Source organism: Psittacula echo (assembly GCF_963264785.1).
Source record: "Psittacula echo genome assembly, chromosome: 7".
Lineage (NCBI taxonomy): Eukaryota > Metazoa > Chordata > Aves > Psittaciformes > Psittacidae > Psittacula > Psittacula echo.
The window spans coordinates 30299676-30321180 of NC_137740.1; the positions used below are offsets into that span (position 1 = coordinate 30299676).

The 21505-nt window shown below is 35.1% G+C and overlaps 1 protein-coding gene across 1 annotated transcript in view; it reads right to left on the bottom strand.

Moving 5' to 3' along the window:
* Nucleotides 1-21505, bottom strand: part of ATP11B (ATPase phospholipid transporting 11B (putative)) — a 61713-nt gene that overhangs the window by 15894 nt on the left and 24314 nt on the right. The window contains exons 5-24 of the mRNA XM_080624004.1: nucleotides 21288-21395; nucleotides 20985-21113; nucleotides 20732-20835; nucleotides 17193-17257; nucleotides 16550-16631; nucleotides 15124-15274; nucleotides 12796-12993; nucleotides 12366-12524; nucleotides 11910-12082; nucleotides 11447-11515; nucleotides 10564-10637; nucleotides 10374-10477; nucleotides 10055-10236; nucleotides 9124-9327; nucleotides 8699-8852; nucleotides 5720-5822; nucleotides 3966-4111; nucleotides 2745-2804; nucleotides 2322-2449; nucleotides 1380-1518 (exon numbers count right to left, since the gene is read on the bottom strand). Coding sequence (XP_080480130.1) covers nucleotides 1380-1518; nucleotides 2322-2449; nucleotides 2745-2804; nucleotides 3966-4111; nucleotides 5720-5822; nucleotides 8699-8852; nucleotides 9124-9327; nucleotides 10055-10236; nucleotides 10374-10477; nucleotides 10564-10637; nucleotides 11447-11515; nucleotides 11910-12082; nucleotides 12366-12524; nucleotides 12796-12993; nucleotides 15124-15274; nucleotides 16550-16631; nucleotides 17193-17257; nucleotides 20732-20835; nucleotides 20985-21113; nucleotides 21288-21395 — 2532 coding nt within the window. The remainder of the gene's footprint in view (nucleotides 1-1379; nucleotides 1519-2321; nucleotides 2450-2744; nucleotides 2805-3965; nucleotides 4112-5719; nucleotides 5823-8698; nucleotides 8853-9123; nucleotides 9328-10054; nucleotides 10237-10373; nucleotides 10478-10563; nucleotides 10638-11446; nucleotides 11516-11909; nucleotides 12083-12365; nucleotides 12525-12795; nucleotides 12994-15123; nucleotides 15275-16549; nucleotides 16632-17192; nucleotides 17258-20731; nucleotides 20836-20984; nucleotides 21114-21287; nucleotides 21396-21505) is intronic.

The following is a 21505-nucleotide window of genomic DNA, read 5'->3' on the forward strand; positions in this document are numbered from 1 at the left end:
CCCTAAACTAAACATTTGTTACTAAATACAATGCAAAAAGTCTGTTTCTGCCCTGTGGACATTTACTAAGCAATTTTGAAGCCAGGTGTTTTGACAACTAAGATGGATGCACACATTTTCATAGTGCAAACTTATTTCATCAGAAGAGTACTGAAGACCAACTCACAGAACTCTGAAGTCACACAGCTTGTAAAAAATAATGACAGGAGATGGGAGATTCATGCCTCAGCTGTAAGAGACATTTTAGTCTAAAGCACAACTATTTTAACGTTCTTCTCAAATGACAGGTACTCCAGCTAGCTGCACCACTCCCCCCTCACTGCTCCTTTCACATGCTCTCTGATTTTAGTCACTCAAGACAGTTCTGGCCATTGCCTGTACATCATTATATGGAAATTCTTTTTTTGGCTAAACTCCCTGAGCTCATGCCCATTCCAATTCCCCCATGACCACTGTGAATACAGCATAATGCTATTTTTGTACCTTGTGCCACAATATGCAACTCTAACAAGCACTAGACAAGAATCAGCAAGCACTTCATGTCAGTAGTATCAATGGCACAAAGAGAGAATCAAATGTATTTCTGCATCGCTACCCATAAGTTTTATGAGAGAAAAATTCAGTATCTAAGTGTTCTAAATTGGGTTAACTAACTCAGAACCTTCCTTGGAGGGAAAATGAGAAAGCAGGCTTGTAATGGTTTTATCGAAGCTTTAGGAATTTTTTGTATATGATTTTTCCTGTGAGCTTTAACATCTTTAAAATAGAAAGTGCCAAATTAGTAGTTGATGATATCATTAAGTTACTGTCCTAAAAATATTTCTTGAATAAAAACTGTAATTTAAGAGCAGCTTGCACCACTTCGTTTTTTAAAATTCTGAGTAACTAGAATAATGCATTTTCAGGAGAAGCTTTAAGCCTTTTGCCAACTTTCAGTTTAAGCCTAACTTCCTAACAGATGCTAAAAGAGAAGCCATTGTTTGACACAGCAATTAAGTCCAACTCCAAAGGAGTTTTGAATGATGGAACATAAATTCTCATTTACTGAAGTTATGACATATGATTTTGACATAAACAGTATACAAAATAAAACAAAGTTTAAGACAAACATAATACATTTATTATCTTGAAAGATACATTCTTCATGGACATACACTTTCTGATAACATGTTACAGTTTCCACACTAAGAAATGTTACTCTTGACAGTACACATCAATATTGGCAAAGTATCTTTGGTAATTATGTAGTTCATAAAAATAAAAAAACCTTACATTTTTCTGACACAAGATTCTGAGACAAGAAAAAAGAACAGAAAAAAAAAGGCATTAAGAAATATCACAAAAAATAAAGTGGTAGAATAATTTTTATGATATGGTACCTGGCCATTTCCCAGCAGAGAAGTATCTTCTCCCATTAGAAGATACGAGCCATAAAAGAAAACAAATGCATGGAAGAAGCCCAAGATGGTCCAGTAAAGAAATGGTTTAAATCCCAGGTGGGCATTTTTACTGATATCTCTGCAGAAATAAAATAGATTTAGCATTTCAGATTGTCTTTATGTACCCATCAGCTATTCACATTGTGTGACTGCTACTACTTTGAATAAATACAGCTTTCAGCTGCACCAAGATACACTTAACAAATGCTGACATATGAAAGAAAATACATTAACTCATGATTTGCCTCTGCTTTATGCAGGAATCGCCAATGGCAAGGGCCTCAAATGGGTCAAGTTTAGGATAGCACAAACTATGCAAGAGGAAGAAAAAGCCAGATCTCCTGATACTTGCCCTTTGTTCTGCTTAGAAGACCTTCAGGAAAACAGAAACATCTAAGAGACATCTCTTTTTAACAAAAATACAGATTATTTTTTTTTTGGTCCAAAAAGCTACATGCAGTGCAACATGCTATCACTGGGAGGATATCTAATTCTACATGAAATCACTTCCCCTCCCAGTAAAGCACATCTTGTGGTGATTCCCCCAACCACAGTGTCCTAGTGATTCATTTGTGTGTTTGACTGATTTTCAACTCCTACATGTAATGGAAGAGAAGGCTGCCAATCATGTAAGCAGACCAAGTGCTCAATTGTCTTCCAGTGTTAACATGACTGACATAAAAAGATTATTCTCTTAAAATACTCATGTTAATTAACTTTTAGGATGAAAACTGTAGCTGCAGTTCTCTCTCAAAATAGTTACCAAAAAATTGTATAAATTACAGATAAAAATACTGTAGGAATGCACAGTCCATAGACTTCTGCAGATGCTGCTGTTATTCTAAATGATGTTCTACTGTGACAATATTAGAATATACGTACCGATAGAGCACAGGTTTACTCTGTAATACATGCGGATGCACATGCTGTTCAAAAAGACTGTATACAAGGACAGGCAAGGAAGTGAAACAAATATTGTACAAAGTCAGGTATACACTGTCATAGAGTGTCTGAAAATGGAAACAAAAGTTATTTTGAGTCTTGTAAAGAAAAAACTTTATATTTATTAAAATTTAGCAGCACACTATAGCAGCAACAAATAATTACGTGAATTCAGTAATTAGAAAAAAACCTATGCTGATGTAACCATTCAGTAACATCAAGCAATCAAATACAAAAAATGAAGCTGGATATTTGTTAAGTGTAAAATCTTGCCATTCCTGTCTACTTCTTTCCCATTTTTCTAGTTATTTACCCTGAGTGTTTCATTCACATTTACCATGATGTAAGGCACATAATACTTACTTGTTGTGAAAACAAACAGAAGAACTGATATAAAAATTGTGGTGTAATAAAGCACACATTCTGGAGAAAAAAAAAAAATGAAGAAAATAGTTAAACAGTTAATCCCCAGTGTATGTCTCACAATCCTGAAAGAAATTGCTAACTCTTAGCTGCTGGCAAAAATACACAGGGAGGGTATAAAGCATTTCAGCATTTTACTTGGCAAAGTGAAGTAATATGCTCTGATTAAGAGCATATTTTGTTTGTCCTTTGGGACAATGAACCTGAAAAATATAAACTCTAACTGCAATGCTTGATGAACATAACTCATTATAGGAGTACGAATATTATTAAACAAGGAGAAACCCATTCATTTCCCCCTTACTTTCTTTTTAGTAATTTCCTTGTGAAATAGTTTCTATGTTTCGTTCAAGAAATCATGTGCCCTGCTCATGAGCTTTCTGCATCGGAGTAGGCAATACAGAAACCAAAACCTAACACTATGCTGTGATTTTTAAACAAAAGCAAACAAACGAAGATAAAATGTGGCTTGGTGGCCAATGCTAGAATCTCTGATAAATTTCAAGTAAGATCAAAGACATTCTGAGCAGCTAAAACACCCCAGCCCATGACTGAGCTCTCAGGACACTCCCGGCCCATGCCCCCCAACTCCTCCTTCTAGCATTTGGCTTAAGCTCACCCTGCTGCACCATACCCATAGCTCCCCGAGAGGTATCCAGATCATGTCCCTTGCAATGTTTCTGAAGTGAAGACTGTTGGCATTTTTTTAAGGTTAGCCTGCCAGCAAAGAGCATGTTCTCTCCCCACACACCTCCTACTTCCTTTCTTATCTACTTTCTATGCTCCTTTTAAGACAGATGAACAGATTTGGTTCATATTAAATCAATAAACAAAAAAGGTTATACTTTTACATCTTGCTAAAGAATGCATCTAATGTCGAGCTAGTAATGCTTCTTTCAGAGAGCAAAACATGTCTGCCTCTCAGCCTAGGCAACCTCACTGTGGTATTTAAAACTTATTTCTAGATGGAAGTACTGAACAATTTCACAGAGAAGCTACTGCATTGGGTTGTAAACTATAAAAATGAAAGTTGAAAAATCATGTCTGAAAAGAGATATTTAATCTGTTGCCAGAAAAAATCTTAGATCTGAAATAAATTTCTTGGTGGGAAAGAAGCTACACATTTTCCATGAACTTCACTGGCACTCTCTGAAGACTTACCTTATAAAAAAAGTACTGTACAAGGGTTGCTATTCTAATATAGTAAAAGTGTCCATGAACAAAAAGTAACTTGGAGAGGAATTTAAACCGTGCTATTGCATAGTCACTGTTTCTTACAGCTTGTCTTCCTTCCTTCCCCATGATTCCTGTAATATTTGGGAAACAAAATAGAAAATAGGTAAAACATTCTAAAATAAAGTTTAAAAAACCCAGTGACAAAAAACTGAAGCTACATTTCTGTTTTTCTGCCCTTCAACATTATAGGCTTCATTAAGGTTCCAAAAGAAGGCATTATTCCTGACACTTTGAACTAATAAAAATAAAATAATTTAGAAAACCCACCCACCAACTATTTCCATACGTTATACTTAAGAAAACATTTATTGGCAGAAACAACACAACAATACTCATACACAATCAAAATTCCCAAACCAAGCAAACTACTATCTATCCATCTTTAATCACCAATTTACTTAGTAAGTTTTACTTCAGAGAGGTTTTTCTTACAGTATCTTCTGGGAATAATATGACCTATATCAACAGCAGAATAAAAGAAGTGCTGTTCTTGCAGCAACAGTTTACTTAGTCTGGTGGGCTGACAGTGCTTGTCGCTTGTCACAGCTGAAAACTCTAAAAAACTGTTACTAATGTTAGGATAAGCATACACAGAGAAGACCAACTGCTCTTTTATACAAGAAAAATGGTCCGGGACTCTTGAAAACCAGCCATTTGAAAGTGCTAGTTGCTTTTGAACTGAAAACAGTCTAAAGGTTCAGTCACTCTCAAGAGCAAAGACTTGCTGGTTCTGACCAGTGTACATGTATGCTATAAATTACAACAAAAACTTGGATAATTTTTAACAAGCTTCAGTTATTTGACAAACTAGCTGTAGCATAAAGCATCATTTGCCATTGGCCTGTAACCTTCTCAAGCAGTCTATACCTATTGTCTTTAAGACTCATGGTCTTAAAAATCAGGGGCATGTGATTTACATGATAAACATTACGTACACCTTTTAAATCCCACAGGGTGACAGACTGAATATCCTTATGTACTAATACCTTAGGTAATACCTTCAGATTTACTACTGTAACAAACACCATCCAACAAAGTTAGTAAAGGAAATATCAAAACGCTTCATAATGGGTAACAATTCAGTTTTATGTATGTTTGGTTTTTGTTAATTCATTTATATAACACAGAAAAAAAGAAGTTTAAATAAAGTCCTGGCCAAATAACAGAAATCTATCAAGCTTACCTGAGAATCAATAACAGTCTCTCAAGAGAGATAAAGAAATTCTTCTCCTCAAAGCCAAACTAGACACAAATGGCATTTCTACAGTAATACAGATGTGGTGCAAACAGTGTCACTTGAGCACAAAGAAAGGTTTAAAGGTCAAGTTTACACAGGAACTTAGAACCTGACAATGTCTGAAGTTAGACATAACCACTTCCAATACCTGACACAGGGTACTTCTGAGATTCTAGTTAGAAAGAATCTTTGGTGTTCTTACGTCAGCATAAAACAGGACCTCTGATTATTGGTGGACTACACAATAAACTTACGATTTCTTAAAGCAAACAGCCTTAGATTTTAATATTCATTAAAACTCTGCGACAATGGATGACTCAGATAAACACCCTGTCATTCACAGGTGCAAAAACTTTAGAAGTTTATCTGTTTATAACCACTATTCATGACCTAATACTCTACTGAAATTTGCATGTTACTTTTTATGACAAAAGAAAATCACCTATGCCAACATGTGCTTCTTGTATCATGCTCACATCATTAGCACCATCACCGATCGCTAATGTTATAGGTTTCTCTGGGGATGTTTTTAACAGTCGCACTACCTGGAGAAAAAGAAAGGGGGGGGGGGGGGGGAGCAGAAATTTTACAGATTAGACAGTCTACCAACAAAGCATGCCACTAATTCCCAAGTACTTTATTTACCTACCTGTAAATATAATTAATATGTTCTATGAATATGGACATGGGTAAAACACATCTTTGGCATATGACATGCGCAAATTCACTACTCCTTTAGAAAAGCTCCCTCTTTGGGGCAAAAGCCTTATTTAAATATTATGATTGCCTTCAGCTTATTTTGCTGTTCTTATTTAGATGTACTTTTACAACTCTTAATTTGGTGGTTTATAATACAAAACAGTCAAGTAGAAGTAGGAACTGAAAATTTACTTAGGGAGTAATCCAGATTTAACATCCTCTACTAGATGTGCCCAGATAGTTCATATTTTCAGTTAATGGAACTAATCATTGTAAAAGAGGAATCTGAAAAAAAACCAATATATTAGATCAAAGATCAATATATACTGTTAGTAAGAAAAATAATTTCTTTTTAAAGCAACTCCGTTATCAACAATGGGCATTCTCAGTTGGAAAAGTCACAAAGAAGATATGACAGATGGAGAAAAAAACTGTTTACATACAAGGCTCTAAAATACTCAAAAGAAGAGCAGTTACATCTGCTCTTTGCAGAAAGGAAACAAATCTTTAATGTAAGTGCCAACAATATTCTTAATAGAGATGAGTTAGTTAGATGAGGCTTTTAGTTAAGGATTTAGTTAGTAATTCATTAACCTCCCAGAGAGCTCTAACTAAAGGTAAAGGCTTCACTAATTCAGTCATAAACTGGCTGAAGAGATAAAGGAGAGAATGCAGATCCAGAAGGCTTTCTAAAAACAAAAAACATTTATCTCCAAAAAAATACTGCGTATTCCCCTCCAAATGCCAGAAAACCCAAAGTGGAAATAATCAACAGAGCAACAACTGCATGAGGTAAGTGAACAGTTCAAACAACGGAGTTCTAGCTAGTATGTTACTGTGTTTATTCATAGGAGCAGTAATGCTTCACACAAGGAACACAACAGTGATTAAACACAGTCCACAATTCAGATAAATCCACTCTCATTGTGGGAACACATTCCTTAATTACAGCTATTAATATTCAAGTTTTAAAACTCCCCATTCCTAAGGAGTAATTATTTCAAGTAAATTTAGCATTAGATCTTATTAAGCAGCCTTACTGCATGGCTGCACTATGTCACCCAGATCAGTTCTCATAAGACACCAAGCACTGTGGTAATTCAGACAGACAAACATGTACACAAAAAGGTCAAGACAAATCCTCTGGCAAATATTAACAGCAGCAACTCTGAATTTACTGACATGAAAGATGTTTGAAAAGGTTTCTGAGCCGTAAAATATAGAAAAATAAGTACTAAGACTGCTAGCCATATATTGGCAAGCAATAAAGTTACAGGAAAATACGTGGGAAATATTAAGCTGAGTTCCATCTTAACCTTGGAATAAACCTCTCAAAAAAGGTGCCTACAGCAGAAAATCAAAAACAAGGACTAAACTGCTGTACAATTCCCTCCCTACCCTTCCCTCCTATGTTGTGCAGCATTTACCTCAGTGATTTATCTACTTCAGTGTTTAAAAAGTCATTGCCACCAAAATTAGGTTTTGTTGTACTTTACAACAAAATACAGGAAATAATTGAGATTATCTGATGGACAGGAAAAGAATTAAGGAAAGCACTATTGGCTGCTCTGACAAATTTGACAGTACAAAACACATTATAAATCAAGTTAAATGACAAAGTAAGAACAAGGACACAACACAGGCTAATAACTATACCTTAAAGAGAGAGGACGGCAAAAATTTCACCTAAGAGTGTAAAGTGGACATAGCCAACAAATGATTTTTCTTATTGTAGTTACAAACAACTTCTTTTTAACATTTTACCAAAACCACTATCATACCAGCTTTTATACACAACTGAATAGTTTTATAATGAAGTGATTCTAAAGACTGCATTAAGTGCCTGACTAGATGTTGGAAGAAGGAAGAGCGAAATCAAAACAGGTTACTCATGCTATAGTAAAACAGTCTCTTTTGCAAATCTAGTATCTCGCATTTCCTACGGCTTTAAGGTAAAGAGATGTCTTTTTATCTTTGTCTTTTTATCAAGGTATAAAAATAGAGTAGACAACAGTGTCTTTTCAGAGTCTTAATATTACTGGAATTGCATGCAAAAAGCCTTTAAAGCATATAGATAAGCTAAAGGTATAATATTATCAATCTTAAAATTATAATAAAGGATAAATATTATAGCTCTTCAGAGCTTAGCTTTTTACAGTAAAAAAAATAAATAAATAAATCACAATCTAAATTTGAATTTTATCTGACCTGTATTCAAGTAAAATTAAGTACCCGTGAAAAAAAAATGGCCTCGGAAGACAGCATTAAGGCAAACCTCCTGGAGACTAGGCCCCAACTTCTTTTCCCTTCCCTTCTACTTCCTCCTCAATCATGGATATTTTTTTAAATCTTTAAAGAAGCACACTTCTCCACACAGCTTCATGAATTTTCAATTGTGGTTTGCAGAAGTGATGGAACAGGCAATGCCAAAGCATGCAGGTGATCAGGATAACTACTGCCTTACAGAAAACTTAGGAGGCTGACTAAAGATCAGCCTTTTTGTTGCAGAGTAGCAGTATTTTGACTATCTCCTCCATTCACCTGCAAATTTTCACAAATGCACTTAGAAACTTAGTAGCAAACAACTACAGATCAACAGAATTTAAAAGAATTCAGAAGTCACACAAAAGGGCAAACAGAGAAACAAAGCAGTTCCTGGAGTTCTTGCCTCTTTCAAAGCATGATAAAAATACAAGACAACCCTGATTACATTCTTACTTACTTTTGCTTTCTGAAGGGGTGCCATGCGACAGCACAACACTGCAGAACAGTTTTTGCAAACTTCCATGAACAGTTTTTCATGTTCCCTGAGTGCAAGAGAGAGGCTGGTCCCATCCACAACAAGTCCATGCTGGATAACGTGGTCTTCCTTTATTCTATTAGGAAAAAAATGTTGACTTTGTATCACTGTGATGGAAAAATTTAAATTTTGTTATGAACTATGCAGTTGCCCATACAACAGATAAAGAAGTTAGAATGTCAGAAAGACTGTTTCTTCAAATCTGTTATTATACTACTAAATAATTTTTTTAAAAAGGTAACTTCATGTGTATGGCACATACATCAAAGAGATTGTCATAAAATCTGAGCATAAAAGAAAACAAAGCTAGGATCATCACTGAGATAATGACACCTCAGGTATTTTACCTCTTGGCTAGCTGCCTCAGTTGTTCTGCGCATGTACTGTCTGACTTGTGTTGCACAAGCTCAAGGATGTTCATGGTTCTATGAAAGTGTCCACATGATAAGCTGACACTAACAGCTGTTTCATGCTTATCTCCAGTGAGTATCCACACTTTGATACCAGCCAACCTGAGTGCTTCTATAGTTTCTTGGACTTTATCTTGCAGTCTAGAAAGAAGAAAATCTTAAATAAGCAATCAAAGACATTACAAAAAAAGAGCTCATGCTGTAACTCCATGTTACTCCTGTCATGATGATTTAAGACTGCATTTCCAGTGTTACATTTATTTTCAGAGAATCACAGTCTAGCACATGACATTCTGTTACCAGCAGTAAAATGAAGGCTTTGATGAAATAAAATTGAACTTCAATCCTGCTAAGTGATCAAAAATTTGTAATAAGCGTATCTTAACTTAAATTAGGCACCATTGCTGCATTAGAGAAGTTTTAAAACAGTCCACAATAATTGCTATCTTCTGTATTACATGAAAAGCTTTTAAGTGTTTCATCTGTATGCTCCAGTGTACAATACACCCTCTGATTTACAGAATATATACTATGCAAGCAGAATGCTTTGTAAAGTAGCTATGTATATAAGTTTTCCCAAGAAATTAGCAATTACTCTAAATATTTATTGCGATTATCCTGTTTCACATACATTAAATCTTTCCTGATGAATACTACTATATGACGTCATTATTAAGCCAATAAACAGGTAGTACAACATGTGTTTTGTATGTTCCTCAATCCAAAGAGTGGTAAACATACTAAACAAGAATAGCACAGAACTTTCAGTTGTTGTGGAAGAGCTTTTTATGCCGTACATCATATTTCAGTTATAAAACCTAAATTCAATATGGCTTTGAATGTAATTAGGAGAAACTCCATTGCATACTTGTCTTCTACTCCTGTAGCCCCAAGTAATTCCAGATCCTTTTCTATGAAGTTGAATACATCTGCTAATCTTTCTTCCCGTTGTTGTAAGGCAGTCCTAGCCTCATGAAGACGTTTGCCGATTTCTTGATACTCTTCAGGTGTGAATCTTCTGTAGGCTATGCACAAAGTTCTTAGTCCTTTCTGTGAGAAAATAAAAGAATACATTCAGAGTAGAGAAGATTCTGATCTAACAAAAAGGTGCCACCTGCAATTTGTTCAAGTCAGAGAACTTGCAACAGAATTTTCTTCTGATCAGCTGGGCAAGCAGTTACACTTACCAAAGCAAATTCATCCACGTGTATCCTTGTTTTGTCTATTTCTCCACTCTTACTACGAGGAAGAATGGAAGATTCTGCTCCTTTTGTGAATAAAAGCTTTTCCCCTAAAAAGTAAAATGGAACAGAAATTAAGAATACATACTATTTAAGAAGTTCTCCACTGCAGCTTGTGCAACTTCTGATCACTTACCTGAGGGACTCTCTACAATGACACTCATTCGTCTGCGATTTGGATCGAATTCCAAAACATGAAGTAATTTATACCTGCATTTTGTGTTGCAACAGAAGGGGAAAAAGGAATAAAATGTTTTCAGAAACAAACTTCCAGAGTCAGTTACTCATAAATATACCTTATACTGTAAGGTTCTTCCACCAACAGGAATAGTTTTCTGAACATGAGCTTTGCATCTGGAGATTACAATCACCTTCCATCTATTCCTTTACCCTTCTATCATTCCTTCAACTGTAACTTTGCAAACTACACTTTGCTTCTAACACTTGTCAACAACCTACACAGCCAAAGGAGAGTGTATGTTCCCTTATAACTGGACTATTTTTTATGTTACCACTAATTTAGAAAATTAACTTCAGACATTTAAGTTTAAAGTACTGCCAATTAACTGAAACAGATCCAACTGATATAAGGTGTTATGACATACTGCAGCTATACAGTTATCAATAATATTTTTACTCATTTGGGGAAATTTTAAAATATGTAATTAGATTATGCGTATATGAGACTGATTCTGAGAACTTCTGGACCTGAAAGCACAAACAGTAAGACCTGAACAAGCAATCCAGTTTTCCAGTTCTGCTACGGTCTCAACCTTTGAGGAATGGGCAAAAGTAAACTGTTAAATACACATCTACACAGAGCAACTAATGCATACAAAATTCTTGCATCTCAGTCTCAATTGGTAAGAAATAAGATGCGAGCTGTCTTGAAGATATTAAGGGAAAAGCATTAAAACCAGCATGCTGTGCATAGGCAAAGTTTTCTTATAGGGAGGATTAAGAGAACATTAATTTTCACTACTGTTCTGTTCTTCAAAAGAAACAATAAAAATGAATACCTTTCTGGTTTTCCAAGACTTTTTACTTCCATACTGTCCCCAGTAGTTCCAGTAAATACTACTCCAACCCTAAAATTAAATGAAAATATACATTTAATCATCAAACATAATGTCTATTGATGAGGAGGGGAAAAACAGAGAGAATCCATTCCTGCTCTTTACTTCTTGAGACAATAAAAACCGCACACTTTCTGCACTATTTAAACAGAAATTATAATTTCTCCATTACCAGGACTGTAATTCACTATAATAATCAAGAATTTCCACAAATATTTTAAATAGTCACTTTTTAATATGCCTAGGGTTTTATGTATTTCATTTTTCTAAGATTTCATAGTGAACTGACATTGCCAGGCCCTGGGCTTTACAATCTTCCTAAGCAATTTTTAAGGTTGCTTTTATCATGAATTGCCTGCCCTGGTAGGCATTTTCTACATTAGATAGCTCTGTCACTACAACTCACCGGCTTGCAGCTTCAACTAAAGCTTTCTCATCTGGTGAAGAAGCATAATACTCCAATGGAGATGGTATTCCATTGGCATGCCAGGGGCTATCAGCACCATCTGTCTGATCTGCGTTGATCTGAACTGTATGACAAAGACAAACCGCTTTCAAGAAGAGCTCCTCCTCTTTCATCTATAAGAAAGATGAAACTTATTTTGTAACACATATAAACTCAGTTTTGAATATACTTTAAAAAATGTTTTTACTTTAAAATCTGCCAAGTATTCCATGTTAAATAATCACATCTCAACATGTTTAATAGATATTTTTTCGGTAATACTTAAGTGCTTGAAACTGTTGATAAGTTCTAGTTTGTTTTTTTTTCTTAGAATGCTGATGCTAGAAGAGTATTTCTCTGAAATAAACCACGTGTTGTCTGGGATGTCTAATGGGGAAAAAAGAAGAAAAGTCTTACCAAACTATGTATATTTCCATCTGGTGAATCTTCAGAAAGCCCCTCTGGAGTTAGTTTACCATTGACCTCTTGGTACTTTATGCCATTAATGGAGCACTCCCGAAACTGCATCTCATTTTCAGTTAATGTACCGGTTTTGTCTGTAAACACATACTCTACCTTTTGTAAAATAAAACAAAAAATAGACTTTGAGTTGCATGTATGTGTTAGAAGGAAAATGTAAATATCTCAACTCACACTCTTCACAAGACACCTTTTTTTGATCATGTAAAATTTTTTATTTCTGTCATCAGACATTTATCCCTTATTTTAAAATTAATCTGAAATCAAAGTGCAACCAATAAAAAGTTTTCGGTAATGAATTTAAATATTAAGAAAGGAGTAGAAAATAGAAGGTTAAAAAAAAAAAAAAGTTTATTTTTTACTCTACCTGTCCCAATTCCTCATTGAGGTCTGAAGTATTTACTTGTGCTCTCTGGTTTGTTTCTTCATGATAGAGGTCAAGATCCCAGCCAATAAAAAAAGATCCAAGAAATTTCTGCATCTCAACAGTCACATAAAGTGAAATAGGTATGATAAAATTGTAAAGTACCAGAAAAGCAAGAAAATCTGAAATAAATCTAAGAATCTAGAAGAAAAAAGAAAGAGAAAATGTAAAGATTACATCACTAAAGTGATGAGGTGCAACATGGTCATTTAGTTATGTTTCAATATGCATGAAAAATGACAAATTAACAGAGCTGGAGGAGACCAACTCCCATGTATACATGAGAAAGACAGTACACAGTGAAAATGCAGACATTTCCAGGTTGCCTCAGTAATGTGTCTTCAGACCGATGCAGGAAGACTGCCTTAAGCTATGACTGGATGTTTCAATTCTCAAGTTCATTAATTTTTGTCCTTCCTACTCAATCTGTCAGGAAGGCTGCTGAATAATATTACCTTTCACGGTGATTCTGTTTTGAGACAGGTACCTAGAAAGAGTTCAGTCTGAAAAAACTCGTGTGTTCCCCATTCCATCAAACAGCACCATTCACAGGCTTTTCTAAGTAACCATAACCGGTGAAGGCAAACAACTGTCATTTCATGTTGTCAGAGGAACCTGCAAGTATTCTGTACTGGTTTGAGACAGCAAAGAGAAAAGAGGGTTCCTGTCTACTAGCATTTCCCAGTGATGTGGATGATCCAGACTACATGACAAGAAAAAGACTGTGGATTTCAATGGCACAGGCTTCTTTTATGCCTCTTCAAATCATTGTGTACAACATAGATGTTTCAAGTAAAAGGCTCCATAATAGGATAGAAATTTCTATCTATTAGGTACGACAACTTCAAAAAACTCTGAAATCTCTGAAATGCAATATTAGTCTATTTGAAGTCTCTGATTTGCACAGAAAACTCTATCTAAATCGTACTTTGGGAAGAGTCTTATACTAGTGTAGGAGAACATTTTGAAGAAAGGAAGCATAAAGGTAGTCAGCAGTCTGCAAAGCTAAATAAAGTCTGCTCTTCTGAATTAGAATACTGCTATAATTACTTAGTAAAACTCAGTACCAATAATTAAGGTGTCTGACAAAAACTAAAAAAGTTCTGTGCCTTAAGACATCTCCCAAACTAAATAAAAAGAGACAAAGAGCAGTAATTCATCTAAGAGAAGATAATCTGAGAAGAAAGGACAATTACTAAGGTTAGCAAGTTTCTTCAAGCACTGCCTTTTAAATAGCAATCTGCATGATACAGGAGAGATGAACAGAGAAAGCACCCCAAGTGAGGATGTCAGCATATCGAGAAATGCAAAGCAGATTGTGGAAGTGAACAAGGGAGAGAGAAAAACAAAGACATGGTAGAAGGAGAGTGACACTGCAGAAACACAGATGGCTCTGCGTGCTCCTAAAGGCAAAGGAATGGAAAGATTGAGTATATCCCATTCTATTCAGAACTGAAAAAGCTCCACAGGCTAGTCTAACTTACATAGCAACTACTTCAAATTAAGAGAAACCAAGAATTTACTTTACTGACCACTTCAATAGTTGAAAGTGTGTTAGCTGGGTGGAGGTACTGAAAATAAAGTCACTAAACAATTTGAAAACTTTTAAATTAATTTAGTACTTTTCAACAGTAACACTTTCAGACAAGATAATTTTAGAATATATTGAAAAGTATTTGGTAACTGTAGTGATGACCTGAATTAGTAATTCTAAATTAATTGGAAAAACATCTCAATGCTGTGGTTTAACCACAAAAACACTTTTCATGACAAAGCTTCTGAGAAAGTTGCATGTTTTACAAAAATGCCAGTAAACTGGTAACTCTCCTTGAATCAGACATTCTCAAATTACTTTTTTCCTTCCTGACCACTATGTACTACCTGTAAATTGCACTCTACTTAGGAAGCAGAACACAAGAACAACCATCTTCTTTATATTTAAGGAATGACAGGAGATACCCAAAAGAACATATGTATAGTAAGAACACAGAACATCAGAAATATGTCCCAGTAAGACCCAGAATTTTCAAAAAGCTTGGTCTTTTCATAAAGAAAGAAAAAGTCCAACCATTAACAGAGGTAAGATATTTCTACACAAGAGTGAGGCTACATAAGACTAACTCTCTCAAAAATACTGAGACAACAGGACACAAATTTGCAAGTGGATTATGTGGCAGTTACGCCTAAATCCAAGAACAGAGACATAATATCACATTGAGTATATAGTGGTTGAGGGCTCCTCAGATATGCAACTGGTTAGAACTACATTACCTTACTGCTGTTTCTTTCATGCTCCGTTTTTTCATTATACCAAGGCTCATCCCATTTTTCTTCAACTTGCCATGCATACTTTAAAATAGTGCTCAGAATGGCTTCAAAGAGGAGGATTATTAGATAAATAATCAAAAAGGAATTCATGGACCTACGAAGAAGCAAAAAAAAAAAAAAAAAAAAACCCAAAACCAAACAATTTCAGTTTATTTTACTTAATCTGTTGAAACACTGTGGTTAACTGGACAATTAAAAAAAAATAAAAATAAGTACCCTGTGTTCAATATGGATAGTTTCTATATCACATATAGTTTCTATATCACAAGCAAGCGACAGAAGTGAAAAAGAAATCCTACATTTGACTAAGGTGTAGTCTACACACAGCAATATGTAGACTAGATTAAGGTGCAAGAATACTCCAACAGCTGACTTTTGTCACACTTGTCCAAGAGTTTCGTGAGTGACTTACCCTTCTCTTCTTCCACAAGTATCTAGCAAGGCTGTGAAGGCAGGTCAAACAACACACTGAAAGTCCAAGGCTGCACCTCTTTCTTCAGATAGAAGAGTACTGCCATGTGCATCTGACTATTTAACCCAGGCACTGCTATACCAGGATATAGTCAAACTTGCCTCTATATTCTGTAATGCTAGCCAGACCATCTTTCCACTCCTTGCTTTGATGACTGAACTTTTCCTGTGCATTCTATAGTTCAATACTGTGTTTGCAAAAGAATGCTGGAGGGCTATCTCAGTTTTTCAGTAACTGGAGTAAAGGCAACATACCAGAATTCCATTTTCCTCTTAACATATTTCATGAGGTTCAACATATAAATCTCTATTATAATAACACCTATCCCATACCTACACACAACGATATTTTAAACTGAACCCTCAACTTGTGCTAGAAGCAAGATTCATTGCAAAACGTATCTGGGTAGGCTATATCCTTTGGACTATGTGAAACAAAGCTATTTTCCATTATATCAAATACTACAATTCAGGACAAAGATTTTTAAGTAATTAAGACTTCATTTCAATCTATCCTCTTTACAGGCATGATGCAGTTTTACAGTAAAGGATGCAGAGAAGAGGGGAGGCTTGGACCTGTTGTGAAAACTATCTCTAAGCATCTAGTTCAAAAAGCGTTTCACCTATCATTAAATAATCTCCACATCTAAAAAATAAACTTGAACTTTTCCCACTTTAGTCCTCTTTTAAGCATGGGTATTTCAATTTCATATGCTAGTGAAAGAATCAATAAAGGATGAAAAATCAAGAAGCTCTTTAGAGCTTTCTGAAGGCAAAACAATTACCTTCTCTTCCCTTGCTTACAACCCAATGACAAGATCATCAGGGTTTTAAATTTACCAAGGAAAATCTAAGTTAAGACTTTACAAATAAGAAAAATATTAGAACATAAACATACTTTTCTACTGCTGACCGTTTCTGAGATTTACTCTTGTAATTTAATGCCATCTTTGTCTCCATACCTGTATACACTGCAACACCTGGGAAGGAATGGGAGGGGAAAGAGTTATACCTTATTTTCTGCATATATACAGTTTGCTTAATTTTTCATATTAGGAAACACAGATAAAATCAAGAGGTGATACTACGTTTGTGTTTACTTCAGTACAATAGTGAGACAGTATTAAGTATTTGCAATACTCTATTATAGTAAAACAGTATTACTGAACTAATTTTAACACCTACAAAAACGCTGTTCATTATTATGACTGTACTGCTCTTCAATATGTATTTTATGGAAATCAGAGTGGTAAGTCTCAGGAGAAAGTGTTGAAAAATGGATAACAGTAAAACCAGTCATTTACACATTGTAGTTAAGCTATTCCTTTATCAAACTACATCAAGTATTTTCACAGAGCAAAGCTGGAACTTCATATCCTTAGAGGTTCTTCAGCATAATATCATTACTTTCATCTATAATCATATCCCTTCAGGTAACAGCAAGATCATGACAATGTTCTCAGAGCAAGTAGAATTAAACCACAGTCCATCAATATGTTTTAAGAAGAGAATACTCTTTAAATATTTAGATGTCTACAAACCAAATATTTCTTTAGTGTTTTTTAATCTTGCTCCACGAAGTAAGAGACTTTCAGGCCCAAGAGGTCTAAAAAGAAATAGAAATACCAGCACTTAAAAATTAGTTGTTCTGTTTTATGTGAAATCCAGTTTCCTATGCAAATTTGTCCTATATCCTCTATGAATTTCCACTGCAACAACTATAATCTCACACTCATTTAGGTCCATCTTCAATGATCTTACCCCTTTTACCATATCTCACCCACATATCTCCACAGTGCTTTTGGTTTCCTTTCATGTCTCCTTTGGTCAGTGCCATCCTCTCCCATCACTGTTCAGTATCCCATAATTAGTGATTGAGCTAAATATTACAAATGGCTGGGTTAGAGAGACCTGCAAGTTACTTGAGAAGCCAGCAAAATGAAAAAAAAAAAGTCAAGCTCACAGTGCAGGAGTGCTGGTTTAGGTTTGGTTAATTTACCTATCTTATAACCCTCTGTCAAACTGAAATGATCTAACAAGTTAAAAAGTTATTCATACCAGAGAAACAACTAGATGGACACTAAACCACCACAACAGTGCTGCTTTCGAATACAAGAGTAAAATTTCTTAAACATGGGGGGGGGAGGGAATCTATCACAACACAATTTTATCACAATTTACATTCATTCCATTTGCTAAGTTAGCTGTAAACAATGCTGTGAAAATAAAGGTCCAGGTAGAATCAAGGCTGATACTAGGTTAGAGCGATTTGTTCTACTACAGTGGCTGTATCATCTTTAGAAACTGATAGTCTGAAATAATTAAAAAAAAAATACAAAAAATTCACTGTTTTTGCCAAGGTTTCAAATGAAAGCAGAAATTGAACTGCAGTGGCCAGGGTGACATACTGGGTATAAGCAAAAGAATTCAAGATCATACACCAAGTGCTACAGCATAACAAGCCCTTGGGTTTGTCTTACTTTTCCATTAGCTGTACCACAAGCAGTCCATGATTACCTTAATAAAGCACTTTTATTTGAATTTCCTTTGAAAGCATAACCCAGAGTTAAAAAAATAACGCAAACCCACACCTCACCCCCATAGTTAAATATTTAACTTAAGCATTACCACAAATGTGACAGTTACCACTACAAATACTGTGTGCATCAATTCTGCACACAGATTATGATAGGCTATTTAAATTACACGTATATATGTGAATATTTCAGGCAAGACTCAAACTTTAACTGAAAATTTGAACTAAAAGAGTCTAAATGTGTATTTCTGGATTCAAGTATTTTTGGAGTTTGTAAAACCAGTCTGAAAAACCCAAAATACAAAACAATTAATTAACTTACATGCTAAATATTCCTGAAAGTCTGGTCATTTCTTAAAAGTGAATTCCCTGTCTTTATTTTAAACCATGACCTTTCTTACTCCTGTTCTTCCTGTTTTCTCTCCTGTCCTATTGTGATGGTGGGAAGTGTGGAACAGCTGTGTGGATACTTGGTTGCTAGCTGGAGCCAACCCACCACAATTAGCAATGTTTGAGGAAGTCCATAAATGGATCTGTAAGTGGCTTCACATCTTTTTTTGTATTTTATACTTTTACATGTGTTTAGGTGTATGCTACTTGCTATAACTGATAGGGAAAGGTTGTGATCATATGATTAAACCCACATAGTTATGTGTTGACTATTACAGATGTAAGGACTTAACTGTACAGTCCAGGTAATACGGTAGTGTGAAATATATACTAAAAGCTACACACTCGTAGTAGAGGCTTTCTTAAAACAAATTTCAGGAATTTAGTTAAAATAAATTTTTAGTAATTTCAACTGCAAAAACATTTGCTCAGTGCCTCTGATAAACAACAGATTTGCACAAAATGTAGTAATGAACTTGCCTTAACTAATTTTTTTTATCTCCATTTAAGTATGCACCTACAATTGATACTTACAGTAAAAAAATCCCTCCTTTCATATATTCAACAGTAACTCTTTCTTATGATGGTCATTTTAATCAACTCCATCAGTTCTAAACATTAATCTTACAAAATTTTAATTACCTTACAATTTCTTCAGTTTGTTGGCTTATAGTTATTCTTCCAACAAACCTATGAAAGATGGCCACACGTTAGAAATACCTACACAAAGACTCAAAAAATATAAATCCCTCCTCTGTTACAAAAAAGTCATTAGTGGTTCACAAGTACGAAACAACTTTTATTAACAATCAAACTAAACCAATATGGCAACACTGGCAGTAATTTTACAACAGATATTTAACAACAGAAACATTTATCCCTCAAAAGAACAGTCATTTGAGAAGCCTATTAGGTTTCATTAATAAAACCACAAAAGATTATATTTCTTTGCTAAAACAGATTGTGACTTCTTCATGTTTCAATAACAAATAATCATAGAATCATAGAATAGTTAGGGTTGGAAAGCACCTTAAGATCATCTAGTTCCAACTCCCCTGCTACGGGCAGGGACACCTCACACTAGACCATGCCACCCAAGGCTCTGTCCAACCTGGCCTTGAACACTGCCAGGGATGGAGCATTCACAACATCCTTGGGCAACCCATTCTAGTGCCTCACCACCCTCACAGTAAAGAGCTTCCTCCTTATATCTAACCTGAACTTCCTCAACAAATACAAGTCAGCATATTAGCCATCAGAAATAGTAATTTTTCATTTAACAAAGCTAACTTACTTGCTTTTAAAATCTGACACTTGCACATTCAGCATGACCCCAGCTTCTATAGTAACTGTACCTTAACTTCATGTTCTTACAAACTGAACCCGGCAAATATTTGAACAGCTCTTCAAATTAAGTATCCTGGCTTTTAAGAATGTAATACTTCTCAAAGATCTGAAAGCTTACTTAAGAACTGCTCCTGTGGTATACCTGGATATTGAAAACTGCTACTTGACTCCTACCGTTTTCCATTATACAATTCAGGAGAAATTTCGATGGGAATATAACTTCTTTACCTATAATGCTATTGAGTCTAGGTCATTGCTCGCTGATGTTAAAAGCCGAAATGAAGCACAGCCAATATACCACTGTTTTTAATCTAAAGTTCTGCTGCTGAAAAATGGAGTTAAAATCTGCTCTAAACCATAAGCAAAATAAATGTGACAAACACATATCCTTAGAATTAACATAAGCTTACAAGAATTTGCTACAGTTTGGCTGAATTCTATTAAGAAAAATATACTGCTTAGGCAGAACCTTATACAACTCTTTCTCTAACCTGCTCAGATTCATAGGCCATTTACTTTTTTAAGATCTGGAAACAAGTTTACTGGTTAGAACAGAAATGTACCTAAGTGTCATGATTAAAACACAAAAGGTAAATATTATCCCATGATTTTGATTTACTATTGAAATCCTCAAACTTCTCAGTTGCAATTTTCACTCAGTACATATGTATAAACATGCTAATTATTAAAATCTAAAATTTCTGCAGATATATGAAGCTATTTTAATCCCAGCAAGACACATAACATTCCTACTGTTGAACACCTCATTTTTATTTAATTTCAAAATATTTACTAATAAGGTGATACCTGTATAGATCTGCTTCTGGCTGCTGACATTCTATAACAGCTACAAGTTTGTCCAGGTTGGCAACAGACTGTAACACTGCTGTTTCTGGAACTGCAACATGTGTCTGTAAAACATTGTCCATTAAGTTAAATATACAGGACTATGGGGCTGGAGGGGGTAGTGTGTGTGTGAGGGGGCAGTTATTTCAACAGTCTGAAATAAAAATGGCATAGCAAAATTAACTACATTCTATTTCATAATGGTAACCCAGACCTTAAGATTGGTCTCTCCATCCAAACTTGCAGTAGTAACATGGCATGAACCGTCCACTCGATCAGATGACAGAAGTACCAGATCAACAGGAAAAGTCTCATCTTTGGCTACTCTGACAATGTCTCCCACCTAATAAAATGAACACAAAAGAGAAGCATTTTAATGCAAATAGAGTTTTAAAAGAGAAGTCATTTCAGCATCGTTACTGAATCAAGATGAAACAGGCCACAATGACTAGTAATGGAAGAAGAACATCAGCTATGCAACAGAAACACAATTTTCAATTTGTTCTTAGGCACATACCCGAATGTTTTTAGATCTAGTTTTTACAAGGCCACCACTTCGAACAACATAAACTGGAGCACCGTTCACTTCATTGTCTGCTTTGTGTCGTAGCCAGTCTTCATAGCCCTGTGGAAAACACACATAAATTTACTTTTTAAACAAGGAATCTATGAAGAATAACAAGTATCTTCTAAGCAAATGCTCTTCAAAGTACTTCCTGTACAGCCTGAATAAAG